We start from the raw sequence: 26,965 nt of genomic DNA on the forward strand, positions 1-26,965 counted from the left end.
CTTTTTTTTTTGAGGTAACAAAACTGAGCTTTAATCTTAGCAACACTGGACACATCCCAAGGTCAGGCCACCCAGTCCAGTTTTTCTCAGGATGTGCTGGGATACAGATGCAGAGCGTACTCGCCAGTGTAACAAGTTTCTATGGGAAAATGGAGTCCAACATGAATTCACCCCCAGGGGAGTGAGGGAGGGTGCACAGCCTCAAGGTGTCACTGGTGGCCATTTTCACCAGGGGTGACGATGGGCTGCAGGTGGATGGCGGACCAGGTGGTGAGAGGAAGGGATAAAGGCAGGAGCAGGTGAGTGAGGAGGGGGTGGGAACGCTGAGGAGCAGATGCGGAGGAAAGGTAGCGGGTGGGCGCGAGAGTTCCTTGGCATCTTGCACTCTCAGCCCTGCTGCAAACCAGCCCTGAAGTAGAACGGCGGGGTGGTGGTGGGGGAATAGGGGCCGAGTCTCCTGTTCTCCTCGTGCCCCTGAACCAAGTACTACCAACGTAGGGGTGGGGGCATGAAGAGGTGCGGACAGAAGGGGCATCTTCTCTGGTCTTCTTCGACCCTGCTTGTCCCTATCTAGGGACAAGATGTTTTCTACAACCGTGGTCATCATTATCTGCTGATGTTCTCTCTCTCTCTCCCTCCCCCACCCCACTCTCACACACACACACATACACACACACACGTAAACACTCACCCACACATGACCCCAGGGTGATCTCAGGCAGGAGGTGAGGACTACAATGCCAGGGCCGAAGGGACAGGCAGGCCTATGAGAGGGGCCTCCCTGTGCCCCATTTTCAGGGTATGCAGCACAAAGAGGAAAAGAGAGGGGGAGGAGAGACAAGAAGCAGGAGGAGTGACCCCGCATTTGAGCATCTGCTCATTGGCAGGAAGGCCTGTAAACTAGGTGCTTTTGGTCCAGCTATGCTATGGACAGAATCAACCGTCTGTTCCAAGTCTATGAAGAGCTAGTGTTGGTTCATTCCTGGGTCCTCACCCAAGCTTCCAACACTTGCCTTATTACTGGTTCCCTGTCCACTATTCTGCAGTTCCATGTGACCATACAACAGGCTCTCACTCGCGGAGGGAGGGAGGGAGGAAGAAAGGGCAAGCTGCTGTCTTGGAGAGGTACGGACCTCACAAGCAATACACAGTGGGGGAGGTGAGGGCGCTAGGAAGTCAGTTTGGAAAAGATGCCGGTACCAAATGCACTTTTCTATTGTACTCCAGTTTTTACAAAGATCATCCTCATTGGACCCTGGGTTTTCACATTTGGATATCCATTTTAAGATAGCAGCCTATCCCTGAGAACCACACTAAAATATAGGTTTACATAAGCAAATTTTAAAGCAGGAAAAGACTTTTTTTATTATCAAATATACTTTCATTGGGAGCCTTTTCTCCTCTAATCAGAAGTTTGAACCTCTTAACATATTTTATGTTTTTATTAGGCAATGGATTCATTCTTGTAATAAAGGCACTTTTTCCCAGAATTATACTTTCCAAAATTTACTGCTTTAAAAACTTTCTTATTTATGCTTATTTTAAACACTAAGAGTAATAAGAAAGCCTCACTTTTTGAGGATAGAGATCCAAAGATGTTCAAAATGCCATTGTCATTGTCATTCATTTCACAGCTATTTATTGATCATCTAGTACATGCTGGGAACTCTTCTAGCCACAGAAATGCAGTAGTGAAGAATGTATTTATTAGACACTCACTATAGAAAGGTGAAAGACAGAAAACGAAGTACTGTGGGATTCTGAAGTAGACTGTGGTACAGACTGCACAACCTTGGGAATACACTAAAACCAGAGGAACTGTACACTTAAAAGAGTGAATTTTATGGTATGTGAATTACATCTCAAAAAAAAATCATTTTACAAAGCCCTATGGGAGTGTTCTGAAGGGAGATATTATGTACTATGTGCTTTCACATGTTAGGTATTCAATAAACGCTTTACAAAGAACACAATCAGCTGTGGTATTTAATTAAAAGATTCCTACTTGAAAAAAATATATATATATAATCTTGGTTATTACTGTAGTCAGCATTATCATTCTAACTATAAGTGCCCTTATAAGTCCAGCCCTGTTAAATTCATCCAAACCTTAGCTGTTTCTTTGTGTTGATCCAGGTTATGGCACAGAATAAGCTGAGCAATTGTACAAGTTCTTGTCCAATTACTCAGAAACCAGCCTCGTGCTTGATTTTAGGTTGTAGAGTCCCGACCCTAGCGTGAGGCACCTGCTGCTCCAGACCAGTTCAGCTAAGCTTTCCAACCAACAAACATCACCACCTTTACCTTTTCTATTGTCCTAATGCTTAACGCATCTCCAGGTGAACGGATGGATACTAGAATTTGCTGTAAGCAGATCTCTATGTATCACCCACTTATGAATATGACTAACAGAATCTTATCCTTGGATGTCTTGTTCTATTGCAACATGAACTTCCTGAAATGAGGCTTATATTTTCTGTGACTAAAAACTCCTCCATGACACCACCTACGTTACTGAGACACGCCAGAAAAGCACTAAATATTGTTTTTACTTGGCTGTTTTTACCAGTTCCCTGTATTCACGTTCAGGAAGAATAATACGTGCCATCATTTAGCTGCCTCTAGAATAGTTATCACATAATATGCTAAAATTACAATATTTAGAACCCTCTAATATTCTGTTAAACTACCTTTTCAAGAAAAGGATACAGGTGAAACAGCAAAATGTTTTATTTTACTTTATTTACTTTCTTTATTATTTTACCTTTCATGTTACTTTACCTTCTTTAATGGAATTCTTGAAACGTCTATTACCCCTTGTGTTCTGTAACAATGTAGGGAATAGAATTTAACAGATACTTTTTAATTTACAAGGCTTTTGGCCCCTCTTCTAAATAGTCCAGACTGTCGAGATTCTTGAGTTCTGTTTACTTTTTAAATGTTCTGTGTCTCCATTTCCTACCACTATCAGATGACCGTCTCTAGCAATGAGTCAACCCTCTTTTAATTTACTGCTTCTAATCTGTCGTAGGTAAAACATCACGTACGTTCATTTGTGAGTGTGTATTTGTGTGTATGTAAAGAGAGAAAAAAGAGATGAAGAAGTAAAGAATGAACAAACAGAAAATTGGAAATTCCAGGAAGCTACTTAAAACCCAACTCTTTAGAATTGTTATCCTTGGTAAGTATTAGGAGACTTTAAACTTCTACTTTAAGGAATTTTTGTGAGGTTTTCTTTAAAAAAAAATTTATAATGAGTGTATTATTGTAATTTGTATAATAAAAATTACTTTATATTATATTATTGTTTATAATATCACACATTTAAATTATATTACCCAAACACTTAAAGTAATCTGTAAATCAAGATTTACTCCCTGGGGAGGAGTGGGGGAGGAGGAGGCAGGGGGGAGGAGGAGGCAGGGAGTAGGGAGGAGGAGGTGGGGGAGGAGGAGGTGGGGGAGGAAGAGGGGGGAGGAGGAGGTGGGGGAGGAGGAGGAGGAGGCGGGGGGGGGGGGGGGGGGGGAGGAGGAGGCGGGGAGAGGGGGAAGAGGTGGGGAGGGCTGCTTTGGGAGGAATCTCCTGAGAATAAAAATGCAAGGTTAGTGGGTGGCCTGGGGGGGTGAGTTTCAGAGATTTTGCACTGACCTCCTGGTTTCAAATTCCATCTCTGATACCTACCAACTATTAGATTTTTAATAAGTCCTACTTACTTAGTATTCCTATTATAAATAATACTTTATTCACTGAGCCCTAGCATGTATCCAGGAACTCTTCCTGGTGCTTTACAAACATTATCTTATTTAACCTTTACAACATCTGATGAAGCAGCCCTGTCACCCCCATCTGGCAGTGCCCAAACCGAGGTTCCAGGCAGGTCCCAAGCAGTAAATGTCCAGACAGGTGGGCGACGCAGCTTCCCTACCAAGTTATTTGGTCTCTCTTTGGGAGCATTATTTTCTGCCTCTGCCCAACTGAAATCATGAGATTACTAATACCCATCTCATAAGGATATTAAAACTAAATAAGGTAGTACATGTGGATGTCTCATAAACTCCAATGTACTTTTTATTTTTTTATTTTATTTTACTATTTTTAAATTTTATTTATTTAATTTATTTATTTTTGGCTGCATTGGGTTTTCATTGCTGTGCATGGGCTTTCTGTAGTTGCAGCGAGTGGGGGCTACTCTTTGTTGCGGTGCGCTGGCTTCTCATTGTGGTGGCTTCTCTTGTTGCGGAGCATGGGCTCTAGGCACGTGGGCTTCAGTAGTTGTGGCACGTGGGCTCAGTAGTTGTGGCTCGTGGGTTCTAGAACGCAGGCACAGTAGTCGTGGTGCACAGGCTTAGTTGCTCCGTGGCATGTGGGATCTTCCCGGACCAGGGCTCGAACCCGTGTCCCCTGCACTGGCAGGTGGATTCTTAACCACTGTGCCACCAAGGAAGCCCCCAATGTACTTTTAAAATGTCATTATTACAATAATTATCAGCATCGTTGTTATGGCCTCCTCACACTTTACCCTTCCTTTCTAGTTACTGGCAGTATTTTAGGTACTGAGTTTTACACATGTTAGGCTATACTGGTGATCAACGTTACAAAATAGCTTCATTGATAATTATCAGAAAATCACCAGCATTTAAAAGATTCATCAGAAACACTAAATGGTGAGTTTTTACTTAAGCTAAAATTCTCCTTTAGAAAGAAAGTTTTAATCTTCATGAGTCAAGTAACTGACTCCAATGAAGAATTCAGATAAAATATCAAAACAGATTCCAAAAGATGAAAGAGATCAAAGGAGTATCTTGGAGAAGTGAAACGCACACCCCAAGGAGAAAGGATATCCACACACAAACAAAAATACCCTTTGAAATCACAGCTGGAAATCTGTCTTCCTCTTGGCATCTTTGTTAAGAAGCCATGTCTCTGTTATCGCACACATTAAAAAATAACATACACTCCCACAAACACATCCAGATGTTCACGAATATTCATGATGTGCTTCCAATCTGGTTTGGACATGCCCTTGATTTATTTTTGATTAAGTTCCATCAGCTTCTGCTGGGGTCCATGAGATGGATGACATTGCTGTAGCACAAATTTTGAACATCTTCATATTCTAAATAATTGCAGAAGGTCTCTCAAACTATCCCTTAGAAATAAATGATTTATGCAAACCTCAGAATAACCAAAGACAGAGAAATTGGTTTACTCCTGAACCCAAATTCTAAGACCACTTCTATAGTTGATCAATTAAGCCTCCACTTCTAAAACAAAGGTTGACATGGGGGATGGGGGGGAGGGCAAAAAACTAGAATCTGATGTCCTTTTTCAAGTAATACAGTGAGACTTGAAAGGAAAGGCAACAGACATGCTCTGAAGTTACTAAGATGTATTTTCCAGTCACCAGGTTACTCTGTGTCCTTCCAAACACCAAATGGTTGAAAAGCCAGAAAGACCAACTGAACCAACTGCATAGAACAAAGTAGCTCAACATTTTACCATCTTGCTTTCTTCTATTTGAAATAAAATTCTCGAAACTTCCAAATAGGAAAAAAAAAAGGCAGCTCCAAATCAAAAACTACTGCTGAAACCGGTGTAATAATCTTCTCAAAACAGGTGGCCAGAGAAAGGTCCAATCAATATACTTGGTGTTCCGGAGCCCAGTTCTTTCTGTCCTTAGTCATTTCAGTTGGTTCACAGGAGCTGTGGTGAGAGATCCCCCTAATATATGGACCTAGTCTAGGGAATTCCCTGGCGGTCCAGTGGTTAGGGCTTGGCACTCTCACTTCCGGGGCCCAGGTTCAGTCCCAGGTTGGAGAACTAAGATCCCGCAGTGGCTAAAAACAAATAAAATAAAATAAAATATGGACCTAGTCTACGGCCATACCACCCTGATCACGCCCCATCTCATCTGATAAAATGTGGACCTATAAGGTTAGAAGGCCACTGTGAGGTGTGTGTTCTGACACCAGAGAAGGCTCCAAACTCTGCTCCAGGTGACCTCCTGTCCGGGGCCTGCTCACATCTGCGTAATCCCATTCCAGACCCAACCCTTGCCATTTCAGCCAAGCTGGGCCTTGGAGGACAGATGGATCAACCACTTGGCCTGGGCCACTCGGCCTCCGCCGAGGATCTCAAACTTAGACCTTTGACAATAACAAAAAACACTGTAGATACAGCTACAGAAACCCATTCTTAGGGCCTGAAAATAAGGAAACATTCATCACACTCCTTTACATTTTGTCTCAAGACCACACTGCCTCTAGTGTGCCACAAATTAGCATGTTTAAGTAGCCTATAATTAGCTTGTGATTAGCATAAATAAATTACACTGTAATCTTCCACGTTAAAAGTGTTGAATTGTTAAATGTAGACGTTGAGATCACACTATACTTTTGGTAACCTGGTTTTAATATTCCAGGGCTCCAAAATGCGCCTGGCCTGGGCCTCACTTAACTTTGAAAGGTCCCGATTCCAAAAACAGTGACACCCCTTTCCCCTCCAAGCCCAGATTCTGCCATCAAAAAGTGGCCTCTTTAATTTCTTGGCTTTTTTCCCCAATTATTGTCAATTTGATTAACATCTAGGAATGTTCTCTGTTGTATGTAAATGGAAACAACTACAAAGCTCAGACTTTTTTCCCTTTCTGGCAAGCATTTATACTTTGAGCAGAAGGCTATTTTGGTGTTTAATCCCCTGGGCACATTGTGTTTATAAATGCAAACAAACAAAAATCAGTCATTTCTGAATGCTCAGGGGCAAAACCAGAAAAAGAAGCTGATGTTGTTGATTCCTATTCGAAAAGTCTGATGAAGACGGCTCAGCTATCACACATAGCACATCTCATCTGTCCGTCTCCATAATGGTATGAGCCGTCTACAAAGGTCTCTAAGTTTAAGAGGATGGAAGCATACCTAAATGGATCCTAAGTATAATAAAAATCTTCTTAATTATGAGAGGTACGGGATGCCAAGATCAAATCTGGCAGCCCAGAGACCTATTCATATTTATGTCCATGTTAACGTGGTGCAACGAACAAAACAATGCTAAGTTGGGACTGGGCATTTGACTACAAATGGGACTTTGTCTGAGGAGCCCAAGCAGAGAACTGTATTACCATCTGGCTTAAGACATAAAGCCTCAGTGTATTTTGACATCAAGTGTGTAAATCCCACAGCAGAATGTCGTTCAGACTCAACTGTCTAAGGCCCATGTTTCTGACTGCAATCTGCAAATCAACAGTAGCCCAAAGCTAGCAAATAATGTCCATTAAGACAAAATGAAACATAACAAAAGCAAATGCCCTGGTGCAACAGTTGGGCTTTAGCATTTAGCAGTTGAATATTCAAAGTCAGGACAATTTGCAACACAGCTCACATATTTATCCTGGGGGTGAGAATAAGAATTCAGGTAGCCTCCTGGGGCAGCCAGTGTTCCCTAAGCACTGAGGTGGAGGCAACCCTTATCTTTTCTTGAATATCTTTTCTTGAATATTCAGGTAGCTCAAAGGTACAGGAAACCTGTTTTCCAAAGGCTTTGCAGTCTCTAGCAAATAACAAAAGAAGAGCAGTCAGTAAAACAAAACAAAACTCCCCATGGAGACTGGACTAGTCTGCATGACTGGGGGAAAGCCACAAGGTCACCTTGGCCCAGCCGGTCAACTATTGCGAAATGGTAATTATTTTTGTTTTGTCTTGTGAATGGTGATGAATCAGAGCAACGTTCTATCTTTTTATATCATTAACGATCCAAGGACCTGTGAAAGGACAGCATGTATCTTTTCTCTGTTTATGCCTTAGGTTCCAGCCCTAGTAAACTTCTCTCAGTGGCCCATAAAAGCCACATTTTCTCTCATTTTTGACCTTTTCACTAACTGTGACCTCTGCTTTAAATTACTCTGCACTGTCTACACCTCGCTCCCCAACCAGATTAATCTTCTGTGTTTCCTTACAGTTGAGCTTGGATATCACCTCCTCCAGGAAGCCTTCTTTGATTTTCCTAAACTGGGTCAGGGGCTCTCTTGTGTACTCCTGCAGGGCATTTTAATAGTCTGATTAGGGAATTCCCTGCCAGTCCAGTGGTTAGGAGTTGGCACTTTCACTGCTGTGGGCTGGGGTTTGATCCCTGATCAGGGAACTAAGATTTCACAAGCTGCGCAGTGTGGCCAAAAAAAAAAAAAAAAAGTCTGCTTACTTGTCTAAAGCCCCCACTAAACTGTGACATCTTTGTGGATGGGGAACACATCTTTACCTGTATTTCTGGAATGACAACATCTCAGATGCTTGACGCTCATTTAATAGTTTTAAATAATTACATACACAAATGAATTCAACAAATACTTCCTGAGCACCTATTATGTGCCATGCACTGTTCTCCATGCTGGAATACAGAAAGGACCAAAACAGACAGACAAACATGCCTGTCCTCAAACTAGGATTTCCTGGGAAGGGATATGAGGGAACTTTGTGGGGTGTCCTGCATCATGCTGGGGTGTGGATAACATGCCTATATCCACTTGACAAAACTGGATAACTAAGATGCAAGCATTTCAATATGTAAATTTTACCTCACAAAGAACTTTAAAAAAATAATAATTAAGCAGGCTTGAAGGGGCTTCCCTGGTGGTGCAGTGGTTAAGAATCCGCCTGCCAATGCGGGGGACACGGGTTCGAGCACTGGTCCAGGAAGGTCCCATGTGCCGCGGAGCAACTAAGCCCATGTGCCACAACTACTGAGCCTGCGCTCTAGAGCCCGTGTTCCGCAACAAGAGAAGCCACCACAATGAGAAGCCTGCGCACAGCAATGAATACCCAGTGCAGCCAGAAATAAATAAATAAAAATAAATAAATAAAAAAGCAGGCGTGAAGAGTAAAGATGAAGTGAGAATGGCAGGATGCTGGTAACTGTTGAAGCTGGGTAAGAGGCACAGGAAGTTTGTTATAGTATGCTGTTTATATATGTTTGATATTTCCCAAAATAAAAGCTAAAAGAAACCTCTGCACTCAGGTGAGTAAATATTAATGAAGTACAAATAACAGATACTCCTGCATCATGACAGGAGTTTTTGAACCAGGAATAGAAAGGAAGGAAGAGAAATGAACAGTTATAGGTCACTTACAATGAGGGACCAGGCATACTTATAGCAGTTTTCTCATTTAATCCTTGTAACAACTTTATATTTTTACCCCATTTTATAGATGGGGGAACTGAAGCTTAGAAAGGTTACACAACTTGCCAGTTACGTACAACAGCCAGAATTTGAACCCAAGTCTTCCTGACTCCCCCAGTCTCCTTCCATCATGTTTCTCACACCCTTTTGCCACTGCGACAGTCGCTGAGGCCAGGACTCCAGCTTGGGCGTGGGGTGGGAGTGGTAGGGTCTGAAGAAGCCCCAAGAATCACCCCTAGTCACACCAGACACCACTCTTACTGCCTCCTGTCTTTGTCCAGAATTATACCTCAAAAGATTAAATTATGAAAATTGCTAGGAACAATAATTATGCCCCAGAATCATTCCTACACCCTCGGCAATGGTTCTGATATCACATTTCTCTGTGATAATATGTAACAGTCTCAGTCCTCGAAGACCTGGGTGAGTCCTGCCTGGGCTCCTGGCTCTTGAGGCCCACACAGGTGTGTTAACAGTTTGGCACAAACTGTAAGTCACCTGTAAGTGGCACAGAGATCCTGTAAGTGGTGACTTCTCTGTCAAGACTGTGATACACCAACCACTGTACAAACTTGTTTGCCAACATCCAAGCAGACTCAGCCGCAAAGATGCCGAGGAAGCGGACATGGCCGGTAATAAGAGGCTGCCTTGCATGTGTCCCTCTCCTGGCCATGGTGTCACTCTGACAGATGTCAGACTTAGCATCACTAGACGTGGGCCCATTATGGACTTGGAAAGCTGCTGTCATTTCCAAACGCAGCTTCTCACAGCCAAAAAAACACACAGTGCTCAGGGATGTGCCCAAATGTATGGAAATATGGGCAACTTCCCTGCTGTTCCCAACCACTAATGTCCTAATCCCCAGCAGGGGCAAGGGCTGTAGTCCAAACACACGGTTCCTTTAGGGCCCACTTGGTGCTAAATAGAAACTCTCATGACAGTTATAAATCTCAATCATAATCCATGCTTATGCTGTTGAATTTTCACCCATCTGTACTCTCTCTGTTACCTTCATCTAAACTAACTGGCCCCCAAAACACTTCATCAAATAAGGGCTTTATTCCAGTCAGGGGCCAGGTGATTAGGTCCTGGAGAAGTAGTTTGATATCCAGTCCCAAATCAAAACCTTTTATTTTTCAGGGTTAAGTCAAGCATCTCTGTGGGCAGGGTGACTTTTTGGCTTGTTTGTTCTCCAGTTGACATGTAATTAGCTCTTAAGGACACTGCATTTTTGGACTTTTTAAAGCCAAACATCAATATCCAAATATCTATTCTGTCTATAGAACATTTCCTCAATCTCCCAAATTCACCCATAGGATGTGAAATGAAACAAACCCATAAAACCAATTTAAACCATCACCCCAAACTCTCTGCCCTCAAAGCTGTCTCTAATGACTTTTTCTACAGCAGATACAACAAACTTAATGCTATTGTTTTCCCTATAAATTGTTTTATGTTCCTAACATGTTACTATTTCCTCTTAGTGCTTTCGGTGGATTATTTCCTCTCCAAGTCATCTCATTTCTGCTTTTTTTTTTTTTCCTTTCTGCATTTTTTTTTTTTTTTTCCTTTTTGGCTGAGTTGCACCACATGCAGGATCTTAGTTCCCTGGCCAGGGATCAAACCCGTGCCCCCTGCAGGGGAAGCACAGAGTCCTAACCACTGAACCGCCAGGGAAGTCCCTCACTTCTGCTTTTGACAGGGTTGCCCACTAGCACAGAAAACAAGTATTAAGCTGCAGGTCCTCAGACCCCAAGCTGCCCCAAAAGCCTAGCATGCAAGAAGTTTGCCTACCTGTCTGAAGGCAGAATTCGCCATCTAGAAATACAGGTAAATTCTGATGCAATAAAAAGTGGCATTACGAAAAAAAAAAAAGTAGCATTACGGACTGAAAGTTGCAGCTTTTCAAGAAAATAAGTTCCCTTCAGGACTCAATCTGTGATGAGCTAACCACCGTGAGAGGGAACTTTCCCTAAGTCGCCAGTGTTGCAAGCATGGCCTCAATAATGACCTTAAACAACCTCTAACTTCTGGACTCCTGAGCCGTGTGAAGGACCAAGACCACCTAACTTGGTCTTCAATACTTGCCTGGAATCTCATACAAAGGGAACTGAATACGCTGACTTGGGATCTTACTTGTCTCACTAACTACACTTTAAAGGATGAAGAGAGTTTCCAGCTAGCTCCCATCAATTGTATCCACCACCACATTCCTGCACCTTTGATGAGAAGTAATTTAGCTCATGCAGTGTTTTCTCCCCACACTGTCTTTTGCCAAAGCTCTGGAACAGAGCACACCAAATTAGGCCTCTCTGTCTAAATGGGAAGAAGTTATTCATTCCACTTCCAGGCAGGCTTCCTTTTCTACCAAGAAGCTGCTTTCCAACGTACCCAAACACTGTGGAATGACTATGGTAACCCCAACTCTTAACCAGCTAGAATGTGGGGAAGAGCAGTTGAGCATCGTATCAAGGATCATCTGTCAATTCACAGCCATCATTTCCTTGCATGGTGAAATGTCCAAGGAAGCCACAGAGTATCCTATTATTCAAGGTCAAAATTGCAACATTCAAGAACTCAGTGCAATAATGAAGTTGTTGTTTGGCTGCAAGCTTGCCAAAAAAAAAGGCACTAACTGTGCCCCCACAGGAGAGCCTAATTAATTTTAACAGTCTTTTGCCACATGAGAATACTTTCTTAAAAGAAAGGAATAATGCCCCTCCCCACCCCCTTCACACATGCCAGGGGACAAAGTTACAGGAAAGAAGCCCTTGGCAACAATGACGCCCATGTGCCTGCCTGGGCCAGGGCGTCAGGCTCCTGGAGTGATGGCTTTCTGCCCCCAACGGATGCTTCTCAGCCTTAATCGATTCCATTATACTAACTCCTACCCATGTTGAACACTAAATCAGTGAAAAAAAGGAAAAAGGATCAATAGTTATTTGACAGTTATGACGTAAGAAATCTTCACGTGGACTGAGTTAAGGAAAGAAATGAAACTGCATAAGAGCACCAGCATCTTACTTAGAGTGGAAGTGAATGATGTCTACTTATGGAATATATAGCAGCGGTGCCTAAACCATTTGGTGGGTCCCTTATCCAATAGGTTTTTTCAAACATAAAAGGAATTTTTTTTTTAATTTTTTTTGAGGAATCTTCATACTGTTTTTTTTTTAATTTATTTATTTATTTTATATATATTTTTGCTGTGTTGGGTCTTCGTTTCTGTGCGAGGGCTTTCTCTAGTTGTGGCAAGCGGGGGCCACTCTTCATCGCGGTGCGTGGGCCTCTCACTATCGCGGCCCCTCTCTTGTTGCGGAGCACAGGCTCCAGACGCGCAGGCTCAGTAGTTGTGGCGCACGGGCTTAGTTGCTCCGCGGCATGTGGGATCTTCCTGGACCAGGGCTCGAAACTGTGTCCCCTGCATTAGCTGGCGGATTCTCAACCACTGCACCACCAGGGAAGCCCCAAAAGGAATTATTAGTAAAAGAATTATCTGTTCCGAGTTACTAATTTTTTCATCTCTACTCGAAGTAGATTTATGGAAAATCACAAAATAAATAAGGATTCAATTGAATCAGTAGTTTTCAAACATTTTTTTAAAGGCAGAGGTACTGTTACTCAGAAAAGATCCACGTAGTCCCCTAATACATAAAAGATGCTTAAAAAGGAGCTGGTCCAGGGCTTCCCTGGTGGTGCTGTGGTTGAGAGTCCACATGCCGATGCAGGGGACACGGGTTCGTGCCCCGGTCCGGGAAGATCCCACATGCCGCGGAGCGGCTGGGCCCGTGAGCCATGGCTGCTGAGCCTGCGCGTATGGAGCCTGTGCTCCGCAACGGGAGAGGCCACAACAGTGAGAGGCCCGCGTACCGCAAAAAAAAAAAAAAAAAAAAAAAAGGAGCTGGTCCAGATAAGGAAACACAGAGTGTTGAGCCTTTTCTTCTGCCTCTCATTCCTAAAATGGTCTTAAGGTCACCACAATGAAACAGAACAACTTGAGAAGCACCGAACCAAAATGAACCCAAGACCTATATAGCAAATTTAAATTAATAAATGCAGAAGTTTTGGTAAGATACTTTCTAGTAAATGTACAACACGGAAATACCAGCACACATATAGATTATATAGACCTAAACTCTGTATTTACTGTTTATCACATGGAACTTCAAATGCTCCACTAATCATACACATAGAAGTCTTTATAAAACAGCCAAATGAATTTCAATGCACCTGAGAGAAGAGTTGTGTCTTCCTTGGTTATCTTGGTAAAATCATGAAAAATGGTGATTTCAAAGAGGTCTTAGCAACATGGAAGAACTATAATAAAATGTTAAGTAAAAAAGCAAGAATTACATTGCTGATGTAAAAATGCCCAGAAAAACACGGAACGGAGACTTGCTAAAACACCAATATGGTTATTGCTAGGTGAGAAATTAGGGTGGTTTCTTGTTCCTTTAAATTTTATTTTGTTTAAAACAAAAAGAAGAAAACAACGAAGGAAGGAGACAAGGAAAGAACTAGCCTAGACCTCCTCCTTTGGGCTGAGAGTCATTAAAAATGTAGCGCATACCGGCCAACGGTAAAAACATCCTTTCCGCTTAAGCTAAAAAAAATTAAAATTCAAATGCAATCTTTTAATGAATACAAAAATTTGATCATTATTGCCCCAACTAATACTCATTCAGTCTGACAGCCACAGACCTGGGTTAATCCTTTCGGGATCTGAATTTTTTATCTCAAACGAGTGCAGCAGCCTGCAGAGTAATAACGCACGCACAACCGTGGGAGGGATGAAGGAGGGGATGCTGGACCAGAAGCAGCCCGGCTGGGCAGGAACACATTCCCAGTGCCCCACTCACCACATCCAGGTCCTGGGAAACCCGCCGTTTCCGCAGCTCCTCCATCCTCTCGCACACGTCGGAGAAACACGTATTGTAATAATCTGCATACTGTTGCGCCAGGTCATCGATGTTTCCCAGGGAGCCGTCCTGAGGGTGAGGAGGGCGGGGGACGAAACGGGAAGAGAATAAAGGCGATCAGTCCACCTGCAAATGCCCCCCACCATCTAGTCTTCCTCTATGCAGCACTTATACTAATAACAGCTGGCATTTGTTCAGTGGTGGACGTGTGCCAGGCTAAATTTTACATGCGACATCACCTAATGCTGAGGACAGCCCTGGGACACAGGACCTATTTTCCTCAGTGTGTATAGATGGACAAACATCTACACACTCAAAAAAGCTGAGTGACAGCCCAAGGATTGCACGGCTACCAAGCAAAGAAGCCGGGCCTCCAACTCAGGACTGTCTGATGCCAAAGCCATGGTTTTAACCCACATCCCTGCATGCCTTGCAGGGCCAAGAAACCCCTGGGAAAGCCACTGTGTCAGTGCGAGGCACCCTAAAGCCCAGTCGGTGGCTGTATCAGAACCTCTGCGGAAGCGTCTGAGAAACCCAGATGCCAGGACACCACTCCTGGGAATTCTGATGGGAAGCTGAGAATTCAGAAGCCAACAGGAGATGCTGCATCTGGGACACACCTGAACCATGCCTCCCATGAGACCCTCAGAAAAGTGGGGACTCTTATTCCCTACATCATTCAAGTACAGAAGCAAGAGAACAAATTCAGCTAAATAAATAAGGAAACATATCTGTCTCCACTGAGGGACGGGCCCGGAAGCTGCTCTGGAGCCCACACCCCCGAGTTCACATCCAGCTCTGCGGCCACTTCTGGTTCGGCAGCCTTAAGCATGTTTCCTAATCTCTGGCAACGCTGGGATACCTCCCCGTGAGGAGTGATGAAGTAACGTGACACACTCAGAGCTTGGTCCTTCACAGTCCTCCTGGCACATAGTAAGTGCTCAATTTACTTAGCTAGTAATAGTCACTACAAATAATGTTTCAGATTGTAGTCTTCCTTTAGGGGAACGGATTCCTAAATTCATGTTTGAACACATACACAGAGGATGACAGCAATGCTGTATACATTTGTAGGTTATGCCATTTTGTCTATTCATTCATTCATTCAGAGAAGCAACTCCCCTGCCCCTTTTCACCTCCCAACAAGGTCTTTCTTTGGTATGAATAAAAGACCCTACCAAGACAACCAAGGAAAATGATTTTACCAAGATAACCAAGGAAAACACAACTCTTAGACAACCGAAAAAGTGCACACACATTTTCCCTGTGACAGACCACTGGTCAGCACTGTCTCATAGTTATGCCAGCACACCACCCTTGGTGCACATGTCTAAGACTGCAAAGCACACTTAGACGCAGACAGGCTTTGGGAATTAAGAGATCTTCAGTGCTGGTGCTGAAATCTCTTCAGAATAGTCATCATGATCTCAAAGTTTGTTTCAAAGTTTGCAAACATCAAGTGTCAATCAAAAATGAAGATGAAACACCAATGAATGTTGAATTCTCATGCTTTAGATGTACTTCCTTTTTAGAGTTTTTGCTTCTCTGCTATTTATACCGTACTGTTTCATTTAAATTTCCTTCACGCTAACTTCCTTTGTGCTATTGAAATAAAATTACAGTATATACGACAACAAAAAAAGAGTTCTTCGAAAGCCTTTCTGCTGGGACTTCCCTCGTGGCACAGTGGTTAAGAATCTGCCTGCCAATGCAGGCGACACGGGTTCGAGCCCTGGTCCGGGAAGATCCCACCTGCCGCAGAGCAACTAAGCCCACGCGCCGCAACTACTGAAGCCCGCACGCCTAGAGCCCGTGCTCCACAATAAGAGAAGTCACCGCAATGAGAAGCCCCTGCACCGCAATGAGGAGTAGCGCCCGCTCACCACAAGTACAGAAAGCCCGCACGCAGCAGTGAAGACCCAATGCAGCCTAATTAATTAATTAATTATAAAAAAGGCTTTCTGCTAAAGATCTTAAGGCCCTGGTCAGGATACGTGGGTCAGAGCAAGTGACCATCTCTATCCCACTTCTGCATTCACCAATTTCACAAGTGGGGAAACAGAATTGAAAGAAATGATTTTTTTTAGAAAAGATTCTTCCTTTGTTACCAATAAAATGTTCTATGCTTGAGGTAATTGCCTCAAAGTCCCCAGTACAGAGCTAGGGATGGGAAGCTCTTTACAACAACAGTAAGATGTTTGAACATGTCTGGGCAAAAGTCAGTCCCTCCCCTCTGAGACAACAGGCTGGATGGCCACAGTGGAGGTGGCAGGAGCTTACCCTCCCCCCAAAAGGTTTGTCACGTTTCCGGTAGGGAAAATAAGAAGGAGTCCAATGGAAGTCTGCTGCCAGCCTCCGAGGAAACGCACAGAGGGGATCAGCCTACCAGGCTTTGCTGTACTGCCTTTAGTAGAGGTGAGGCTCCTGACAAATTGCATCATAAGTCGGATTACGATCCTGAGGTCTGCCCTGACTCGTCTCAACTCAACAGCACATGCCCCATGGGCCACAACATGAAAATCTACAACCTCCTGACCGGTCTTCTTGTCTCCTTCCCCATTTGGCCTCATCTGCCTTGGATCCAGTCACCAAAGTGACCTTGCAAAACAGAGATCAGACCGGGTCTCTCTCCCCTAAGAATGATCCGTACCACACACATCACACATTCTACAAATAAACCCCAAACCTACCAGCCCGGTGGAGAAAGGGGCTGAGGCCTGCCAACGGGAAGACCAGAGGAGCGAGAGAAGACAGGCAGCCCCTACAGTGGCCGCTCCGCCAGCCCCCATGCCGCCCCCAACACCAAGAGAAAGTACTGGAAGAAACTTTAGGAAAGAGCGAGGGCGGAAGGGCTGCTCCCATGGGAGCATCTGTTCCAGCCAACGACCAGGACTATGCCAGCAAAGTGCCCAGCGCGGCAAGGGCTCCAGACCACCGCTGCCTCGGCCACCAACTACTACTTTCTTGGACTAATCAAGGCCACCTGAAAAAATTATAAAAATGATCATTTATATAGCTTTGTTCAAATTGCTTTCTTTCCTTCCTCTCTCCTCTCTCATACATCCTAGGACACCTTCAGAGCCAACTGTTCACTTCACTTCTAAAGTTTCTAGGCTTCTGGTCAAACTTTTTTTCCTAACAGTGAAACAGTTTCATTCCCTACCCCTCACTCCCAATCACTCGGAACTCCCCAAATATTTGAGGGCCTGGGAAATATCTGTTGCTCATGAGGAAGAAAGCAGCCAAAGGCAGCCAACATTTCACACCCTGCAATAACCACTCCTCACTTGATGCCCAGCAAATAGTAATTCAGAACAGGGTGGCACGGCTGCCTCTATGTTTCTTCAAATCACTTTCCAGATGTTCAGTGAGTCCCCATCATTACCACTTTCATCAGTCTTGATCATTTAAATGCCAAGAAAGACAAAATAATTTTTTAAAGCGTGTGTGTGTGTGTGTTTTGAGTAGGTCTTGTCTGCTATGCACAGAAAGGAATTTTTTTCCATCCCAATCACATGGAACCGAGGAACCTCATGATGATTTGCTCTTCACCCGCTCCAAATCCATGCTTTTCCAGGACTGTCTGCAGACCCCTGCGTCCTTTCTGTCCAACTTGTTCTTACTTGATATAGTACAAACCTCTTCAGTAAAAATATTTACTTCTATTAAAATATTTGCAACATTAGTCTCTAGGGAATTTAAATAATGCAGTTGCTGTTTTAATAGCACCACACCTCGTACATCTTTTTTTGGGGATGTGATGTTCATGTCTGACTGAACACCCCACAATGCTAATGCCAAGAGGCATTGATGTTACAAAATAAACTTCGAAATATGTAGTATGACTTTATAAATTTTGATATTTATTATAATAAATACATTAAAATACTTAAACAGATTCCTTTTTAAACTTTTTTTTCTTTTAAGGTGTTAAAAGTTTCTGCTGTAGAGTGTATTACTTGTCTAATCTGTTTCGTTTCTTATTTTCCCCCTTTGGTTCGCATGCATTAGGCTGAAGCAACATTAGCTCTGTGTTTAGGACCTCAGAAAAATCTTATTTCCTCAGAATAGTCTTTTTAAAGTAAATTGTGAAATTGTGTGACGCATAAACTTTTTTACAAGAATTTTCCCATCACTGTCTACCAAAAAAAAAGATACATGCAAATTCAAGCTCTCTTCCCGTTTCTTATTACAAAACCAGGTCACAGCATTTTTCCATATGACCATCCATTTCACTTAATATGAACTTAATTTAAATCTGGGTCCCACTACCAGTGTCAGCTCAATGGAAGACTAACTTGTATAATTTTCCCATGAAGCCAGAGCACACATTTATACCAAACACCCATCTTTTTTATACAACCAACATAAAAATATAGAGATAAGGGGCATTGTACCAAACAATTCAGATCGGGTGAACTGCTGTTACAATTAAGGAGAAAAGAAACAGAGCATTGTTCTCTCAACAACTGATTTAATAGCATTTCTGAATTTTTATCCCAATGTACTTCTGTCTCTGGAAAATGTGAAAACTATAAGTACTATGAAAACAGAGGCGTTTGTATCATTACTTTTTTAGTTTTGCTCTCTTCTTCCCCCAGATGTCATTTATGCTTTAGAATATCTTGACAAAGTTTAAGGGGAAAAAAAGAAAAAAACTTCTCTGAAAACACCAGGAGACACAATGTAATCTGTACTGCTGTATGCAGATTACATGCAAATGAATGGAAATGAACTCTTGGTCCTGCGATTTTATCTGTCTATAAAGACAGAGCCCTAAGGGAAAACTCAGTGTGTTGCTCTGAATCCCCAAAGTTGAGGGGAAGAAAGGCAACAAGACTCCTGGCTCATTTATTTCACACATCTCTACCTTTTCTGTCTATAATGGTAAGTACGTACATGATATATTTTATGAAATATAAATTATATGTTTTATTTCCACTGCTCACTATTGTTTGGGAGGGGGATGAAGATATATTCATATATATAAATACTTGCATCAGCCCCCTACCAGATAAATCCACTAAAAGAAATCACTACAATAAAATAAAGCCTAACTGATTTCTTGAATGACTTCACAATGCGTTCTCACTCTTAATTAGCTTGTGTAAAGATTTTGAGGTGATAAACACTTCCAGCAACCTTTCAGGTGAAGTTGCTACTACCATAAACAAGACTTCTAATTCCGGTTTCCTCGTTCAGCCTCACCGAACCCGTGAGATGTCAATGTTTGCACCAGCTCTGTCATCCCATCCTGCCATATCATTCTGGAGAAATTCATTGAATATGTAATAACTGATCTCAAATATATTTCTCTGAGGTATCTCTCTCAGCATTTCTGCAGATGGTTTGAGCTGAAATACAGTCTGTCTCAGGAAAGTTTTTTACACATAACAACCAAAAACATACACCAGAGGGACAAATTAAGTCATACTGGTGGTGAGAGAGGGCTCTGGGGGCACACCCACGTGGCAGGAGGCTGGAGGAGGGCTGATTTCATATCTTCCACTCTCCTCCCTCCAAAACACCGAGAACCTGCCGGAGCCCACGTCTAACTCTTGCTTTGGCAAATACGATCTTGGTGCCCGTGGCCCCCACTATCATGCATCAGTGGTCTCCAGTTAACATAAATCCCTTCCTGAAGCATGAAGAACAGCCTCACAAGCCACCAGTATTGGCGATCCCCTCCTTCCCAGCACTCTCTCAGCAGCTGCTTCCAAAGGCAGTGGTCTTCAGGGACTTCCCTGAATTAGAAGTCCCTGAAGTCCAGTGGTTAAGACTCCGCACTTCCACTGCAGGGGGCGAAGGTTCCATCCCTGGTTGGGGAAGTTCCACATGCTGCAAGGTGTGGTCAAAAAATAAATAAATAAAATTAAAAATTAAAAAAATAATAAAGGCGGGACTTCCCTGGTGGTCCAGTGGTAAAGAATCCGCCTTCCAATGCAGGGGACGTGGGTTCAATCCCTGATCAGGGAACTGGGATCTCTTCCCACATGCCACGGGGCAACTAAGCCCGCGCACCACAACTACTGAACTCATGCACCTCAATGAGAGAACCCGCTGGCCGCAAATTACAGAGCCCAGGCAAATCCACATCTGCTTCTCATCAACTCCAACCTTGACGCCATCGGTGACCTACAAGAGAAGCTGGAGTTCTTCAGATGGCTCAGGATGCCCAGAAGATGACGGAGACCTGGCAGGACCTGGACTTGCTGGGGGTCCGGGCACCACTTCACACTAGCAAAAGGCAGATCAGTGACACCACAGGGGAGCCACCACAGCGCCCATGCCCTCCACTAACCTTCAGAGTCTGAAAAGTATGGCTACCGCTGATTCACTTCTGACTTCTGGGTTGACACAGTCCTAAGTCACCACACAGTCCTAAGACATTCTGTGACATTTGAGACCAGCATTTGTTTAGACAACATTGCATAGCACAGAAGAGTACAGAACAGAACAGGAAATGCTGGCATACATCTTATGAAGAAACAGGACTGTTTCCTGCAACATTTTTTTCAGTTATGTGTGTGTGTAACTGTACCGAATCACAATGTAAAATACATCTTCCAGTGAATCTGTGGCCAAAAGTTTGAAAGTCATTGGTGGAGTCTGTCTCTCGGGCTGCACCCTAGGGGTCCTCCCACTTTCGAGTCCGTTCTAGAGCTCCGTGCACATGGGTCTCCTCGGGACTCTCTCCCTCCTCCTCAGCTTACCCCTAAATGCAGATGCTCCCCAAAGGCTCTCCCTGTGTTCTCTTCTTGTGGTCCCTGCTCTCCCGGGGGAAATCTCATCTGTGGTTGAACTGATTTAAAGCCACAACAGAAGCATTTTTTCCTTCTCCTCTTCCACCCTCAGGCTCAGGGCAGCCTGCTTGACCCCAGGATACGAAAAGCCTGAGATCTTTAGCAAAAATGTTATTACCAAAATCTTACACATGAACTAGTTATCCCTAATTATCTGCTGGGAAGGGATCTGAACAGCTTGGTTTAAATATGAACAAACTCAGTTTACAAGCCATGGAGAGGAGTAGCTACAACAAAATGGAATGAAAAGGCCTCCTCGTGGGGAGAGTGTGTGCTGGCATCTGTCACGTCACGATGATTGTCAGGTGTGATGAACAAAGTGATCAGAGCTATAAAATTATGTTCTTCAATCATCAACACCTAATGGGATACTTCATTAATTCAAATAATACTTACTGAACACCTGTGGCATTCCAGGTGCTGTGCTGGGTGCTAAGTATACAATATAAAATCAAGAAACACGAATGCTTATTATTACTGGACAGAAAAGCCAAGTATGGCTGTATTTTAAGGCAGTCATATAATTAAGTCATGGAAATTTGTTGAAGGGATTTACTAAACCGTGTGCTTAGTATAAGGTCTTTTTGGAATTAAAGGCTTTGAAAGATCCCATTCGCTGGGCTATCGGTGGCTTAAAAAGAACATTTCACAGGAACCTTCAGAACTTGAAAAGCGCAGGGAAAAGACTAGAATGTTGACAGTTGGTTCTAAAAACTTCAAGTGCAGATTCACACTTAAAATGGACATGAGGATTTAGCAGATGACAATTTTAGACTCAACTCATTTCTCCTTTCCAAACTGCCTGAGCTTAATCGAATCACAGATTTGGGAAGAACGGCAGAGTGTGCTAGTTGGGTGGGAATGAAGTCAGAATTTCAGACCAGATTCACAGATTTTGATGAGCATGAATCACACTTTGCACTTTCCCGTGCTGCCTCTGGCCCATGCTCATGAGGATATGGGCATTCGCAGGCACTGCACCAATCAAAATCTGACTGGGGGGAAAACGTGATCTATGATATTCTTAGAAACCTGGAAAAGAATAGATTGATCTTAGAACAATCCTGAAATTTCTGGTTAGGATGTTAATTAAATTTTGCATAACGTTTGAGTTTGCTACATTTTATGAAAATTATATTCTACCCTGGCTTTAGCAGAGAGTCAGGAGGTGCAGTGTACAGAGAGTCCGACGTGCGTGTGAATCCAGTTCATTTCCGAGGACTGCTCCTGAGGGCAGTGCGACTGTGTTGGTTTTGTTTTAATTTTTAAATTTTTGGTTGCATTGGGTCTTCGTTGCTGCGTGTGGGCTTTCTCTAGTTGCGGCGAGCGGGGGCTACTCTTCGTTGCGGTGTGCGGGCTTCTCATCGTGGTGGCTTCTCTTGTTGCAGAGCATGGGCTCTAGGCACGCGGGCTCAGTAGCTGTGGCTCGCGGGCTCTAGAGCACAGGCTCAGTAGTTGTGGCACACAGGCTTAGCTGCTCCACAGCATGTGGGATCTTCCCGGACCAGGGCTCGAACCCGTGTCCCCTGCACTGGCAGGTGGACTCTCAACCACTGCGCCACCAGGGAAGCCCAGTGCGACTGTTAAGTGATATTTGGACGTCCTGGTGACCTGATCAAACTGAAAGCATCATGCTTATCACCCACCATTCAGTGTTATAAGTGCTAGTGTTGATTAAATTCTTTCTTGGTGATGCTGCCAAAATTCCACATTTTTAAGAACTGGCAGGTAGGGACGTCCTTGGTGGTCCAGTGGGTAAGACTCCATGCTCCCAATGAAGGCAGCCCGGGTTCAATCCCTGGACGGGGAACTAGATCCCGCATGCGAGCTGCAACTAAGAAGCCCACATGCCGCAACCAAAGATCCCATGTGCCACAACTAAGACCTGGAGCAGCCTAAATAAATAAATATTAAAAAAATAAAAGAAAAAGAAGAACTGGCAGGTAATACCTAAAGAGTGTTATCAATAAAAATTCACATGACTTACAAACCTGAGGATACTGAACACGTGGCCCATTACCGAAAAACTTTGTAGCCCTTAACTTGTATTTTGATAACTCTTAAAACTCTTTCTTCATCTCCTTAGCTGTAGACAAATGCCTATGCCTATTCTTCCTACATATTCATATTCCAAACTCTCCATCCCCACCAAACTTTCATTCTGGATTCCAGTAGTCCAGAGATCAGCATCAACCCATTTGATCTGTGCCAACATTCTCAGGGTCATTCACTTATCCCCAAAGTTAAGAGGTCACTAGGTCTTATAATGTGTCATAAATAAGTGCTAATATAATATTTCTTCTCCAATATCTCTCAATGTCTCAATGTCTCAAAATATTTCTCCATCCTAATCCTAGCAGTGTTTCAAGACATCAACCAAGGTTCCCAGCTATTCACCCCCTCCCCAATCGCATCTCATTTACGACCCACTCTATACCCCATGCCCACTGTAACTTTCAAAATATAAATCTTGAAAACTATAAACGTTTCCTAGTGAAGATGTGACAAAGTCAGTCTGCTGCTGACAATATAAAAGCCTTTCCATTTGTACTCTGTCTGCCTTTCTAGACCCCCACCTGTGGCTCCACCTCCCCCATCCATGTACCAGTTTTGGCCAGATCAAACTACAAGCACCACTACATCATCCCCGCTCCCCCCCCCATACTATTTCTTCTGCCTGGAACACCCTTCTTTCATGCCACTGACCCTGCAGAGAGCAGCCCATCCTTCGCAACTGCACTTGACCTTCCCACTGCATAAGCATAAATCACACATTCCCCATGAGGTCTGCGATTTGCTTCAAAGTCATGGGGAGAGGGGAGAGGAGTATAGAAACAAGATTAGCCATGACTGATAACTGTAGTGCTGGCATATGGGTGTTCTTTAAAATATACTCTCTACTTTGGTATGTAGTTGAACTTTTCCATTTTAAGACATTTTTAAAAGTGACTCTCGCTCATTTACATGGTGGTTGTCCCCAGCACACTTTAAAGTCCTTGAAAGTTGAATCTGGGTCTTATTTTTGCAACCTCAGTCCCTAACACCATGACAACACCTGACACTTGGCAATGACTTGAGAAATATCTATCGAATATACGAATGAATGAAAGAGGGAAGGAAGGAATAAACAAAAGTTAGTAGAATGATCTCTCCCCTTCCTGAGGGTGCCGGATAACGATAACATTCATTCTGTAACTATGCGATGACATTCCATCCACCAAACCAGCATGTCACTTCTAATGGTGACCCTTCACAGGCTCAGTCTCCCTGCCCCCACCAACCTTACAACAGCAATTCGCTCTAATGGGTAAAGCATTCAAACACGGAATATGTCATTAGAAACAATGACAAATGAACTGACTGAGGGTGTGGGAACAATAAAGGTAACTCCTCTGACTCAGGGGATGGCCTAACCTGTTCCCAGAGGAAAAGCTCCTGGGGTTGGCTGACGGATTAGTGCAGAGGTGTGGCAGGACAGGGGCCAAGAGACAGAAGAGAACCTAGGTTTGAAGATTCTTCATGTATAGGAATTAATGATTCCTAATAATCTCCACTTAATGCTGATAATTCTCAACATGTTAAGGGTCATAGATCTTGGAAGAATCCCATGGAAATTTTTTATCCCTAGAAGATTTAGGACAAAATTTCTTGGTGCAATGGGCTTCAAGGTCTAAAGGTTCAAGATTAAAGTCTCACATTCTTCTCTATCCTGACAGAAAAAGCAATTAAAGTGTCTGGAATTAGTGTAGTATAGGGAACTCTACTCAATGCTCTGTAATGACCTGTATGGGAAAAGACTCTAAAAAAAGAGTGAATATATGTATATGTATAACTGATTCACTTTGCTGTACACCTGAAACTAACACAACATGGTAAGTCAACTGTACAACAATAATTTTTTTTTTAAAAGAGGTGTTTGGAAACAAAGAGAGTGCCTTCCTTAAAAAGGCACTGAACACACCCGGAGCTTTTCTGGTTGAATCCTCTGCATTAAGCTCCCGTCAGGGAAACCAGTAGGAAAACACACCTGGAATGCAACTGGCTCGGGTGCTGTAAGAAAGCAAATACCAGAGCAATGCTGTGGCCTCTGAAACATGCATATTCCCTTTTTTTTTCTTTTAAATAAATTTATTTATTTTATTTTTATTCTTGGCTGCACTGGGTCTTCGTTGCTGCGCACAGGCTTACTCTAGCTGCCTAGGGAATAAGCCCTGCATATTCCCATTATGGGACTGAGCTATCGTGAGCTGAAGAGATACCTGTTTGTTCCTATTTACTGGAGATGATTTTAGGGTCTTTCGCTCATGTGACACCAACTGAGTGGTTTCTTTCCAAAGTCAGGGAGAAACCAGTTCACCCACTGCCCTGGAAAAACTCCCAGTGGTCCCCAAACAACTCTTCACCACACACCTAGCCCCCTCCCAGAACATTTCCTGACTTAGCTTCTGACATTTGCTCTTCTGGCCAGCTCCTTGATCTCCAGGACACACACAATAGCAATCAGGGCACTAAGGACTTCACTGAGGACTCAAAGGCCTGCTTGTGAATGTGAATGTCGGGTGAACACAGAAAATCTGGCTTCATTCTGTACCACATTCTGACCTTTCACGTATAGGAATAATCAGATTTAAAGACAAAATTACTGCTCTCGTTCCGGGCACATGCGTGAGTATCACTGTATCTACGTATCTGTCCATCTACGAATGTAACCACATAAAATATTACATGACATGACAGCCATACTTTTACTTCAATTTTGGGGGAAGACAAGTTCTTTCTTAACTACATCATTTCCCCTCAAGATGATTTCAATTTTCATCATAAAAGACTTTCATGTTCGCCAAGAATATAATGTGAAAATGCTCTGAAAAAGCATCTTAAGCACATGGATCTGTTCTTACTCTTAGATTAAAAACATCTTGAAAGTTGACAGTGAAGACGATTTGCTTTCTACCACATTCTATACATGGTTACAATGAAAACTTGACTGGCTTCTTAGGAACTAAGTGAAACAACAACAAAAACCTAAGACGAATTGACACCATTCTAACTAAGCCAATTATCACAAGAATGAAAATATTCAATTTGCTCACAAGCTGAGAACTTACTAACATCACCACTGGCTTTTTCATGACACCCGCAGTTTAAATTTCTAACATATAGTTTTCTTTTTTTTGGCTGCATTGGGTCTTCGTGGCTGCGCCCGGGCTACCTCTAGTTGCGGCGAGCGGAGGCTCCTCTTCGTTGCGGAGCACGGGCTCTAGGCGCACGGGCTTCAGTAGTTGCAGCTCATGGGCTCTAGAGCTCAGGCTCAGTAGTTGTGGCGCACAGGCTTAGTTGTTCCGCGGCATGTGGGATCCTCCTGGAACAGGGCTTGAACCCGTGTCCCCTGCATTGGCAGGCGGATTCTCAACCACTGCGCCACCAGGGAAGCCCTGATGTATACTTTTTTAAAAGAGTAATTCCCTTCATCAAAGAATTAACATTTTTCCTCACACCTGTCAGAATGGCCATCATCAAAAAGAACACAAATAACAAATGCTGGTGAGGATGTGGAGAAAAAGGAAGCCTCATACACTGCTGATGGGAAGGTAAACTGGTGCAGCCACTGTGGAAAACGGTACAGAGGTTCCTTAAAAAATTAAAAGTAGAACTACCCAACGATCTAGCAATTCCACTCCTGGGTATATATCTGCAAGAAACGAAAACACAAATTCGAAAAGATACATGCACCCCAATGTTCATAGCATTATTTACAATTGCCAAGATATGGAAGCAACCTAAGTGTCCATCAACAGATGAATGGATAAAAAAGATGTGGTATATATATACAATGGAATACTAATCAGCCATAAAAAAGAATGAAATAATGCCATTTGCAGCTACATGGATGGGATTAAGACATTACCATACTAAGTGAAGTAAGTCAGAAACAGAAAGACAAATACCACATGATATCACTTATATGTGGAATCTAAACAAATAAAACAAACTAGTGAATATAAGAAAAAAGAAGCAGACTCACAGATATACAGAACAAACCTGTGGTTACCAGTGGGGAGAGGGAAGGGAGG

General features: G+C 43.2%; 1 protein-coding gene across 2 annotated transcripts in view; it reads right to left on the reverse strand.

The window, feature by feature from the left end:
* The window catches only part of SASH1 (SAM and SH3 domain containing 1), a 184,897-nt gene that overhangs the window by 131,126 nt on the left and 26,806 nt on the right, over positions 1-26,965 (reverse strand). For both annotated transcript variants that reach the window (XM_082855289.1, XM_082855288.1), the window contains exon 2: positions 14,029-14,157. In XM_082855289.1, coding sequence (XP_082711415.1) covers positions 14,029-14,157 — 129 coding nt within the window. The remainder of the gene's footprint in view (positions 1-14,028; positions 14,158-26,965) is intronic.

This window comes from Leucopleurus acutus (genome assembly GCF_964270905.1).
Source record: "Leucopleurus acutus genome assembly, chromosome: 15".
Lineage (NCBI taxonomy): Eukaryota > Metazoa > Chordata > Mammalia > Artiodactyla > Delphinidae > Leucopleurus > Leucopleurus acutus.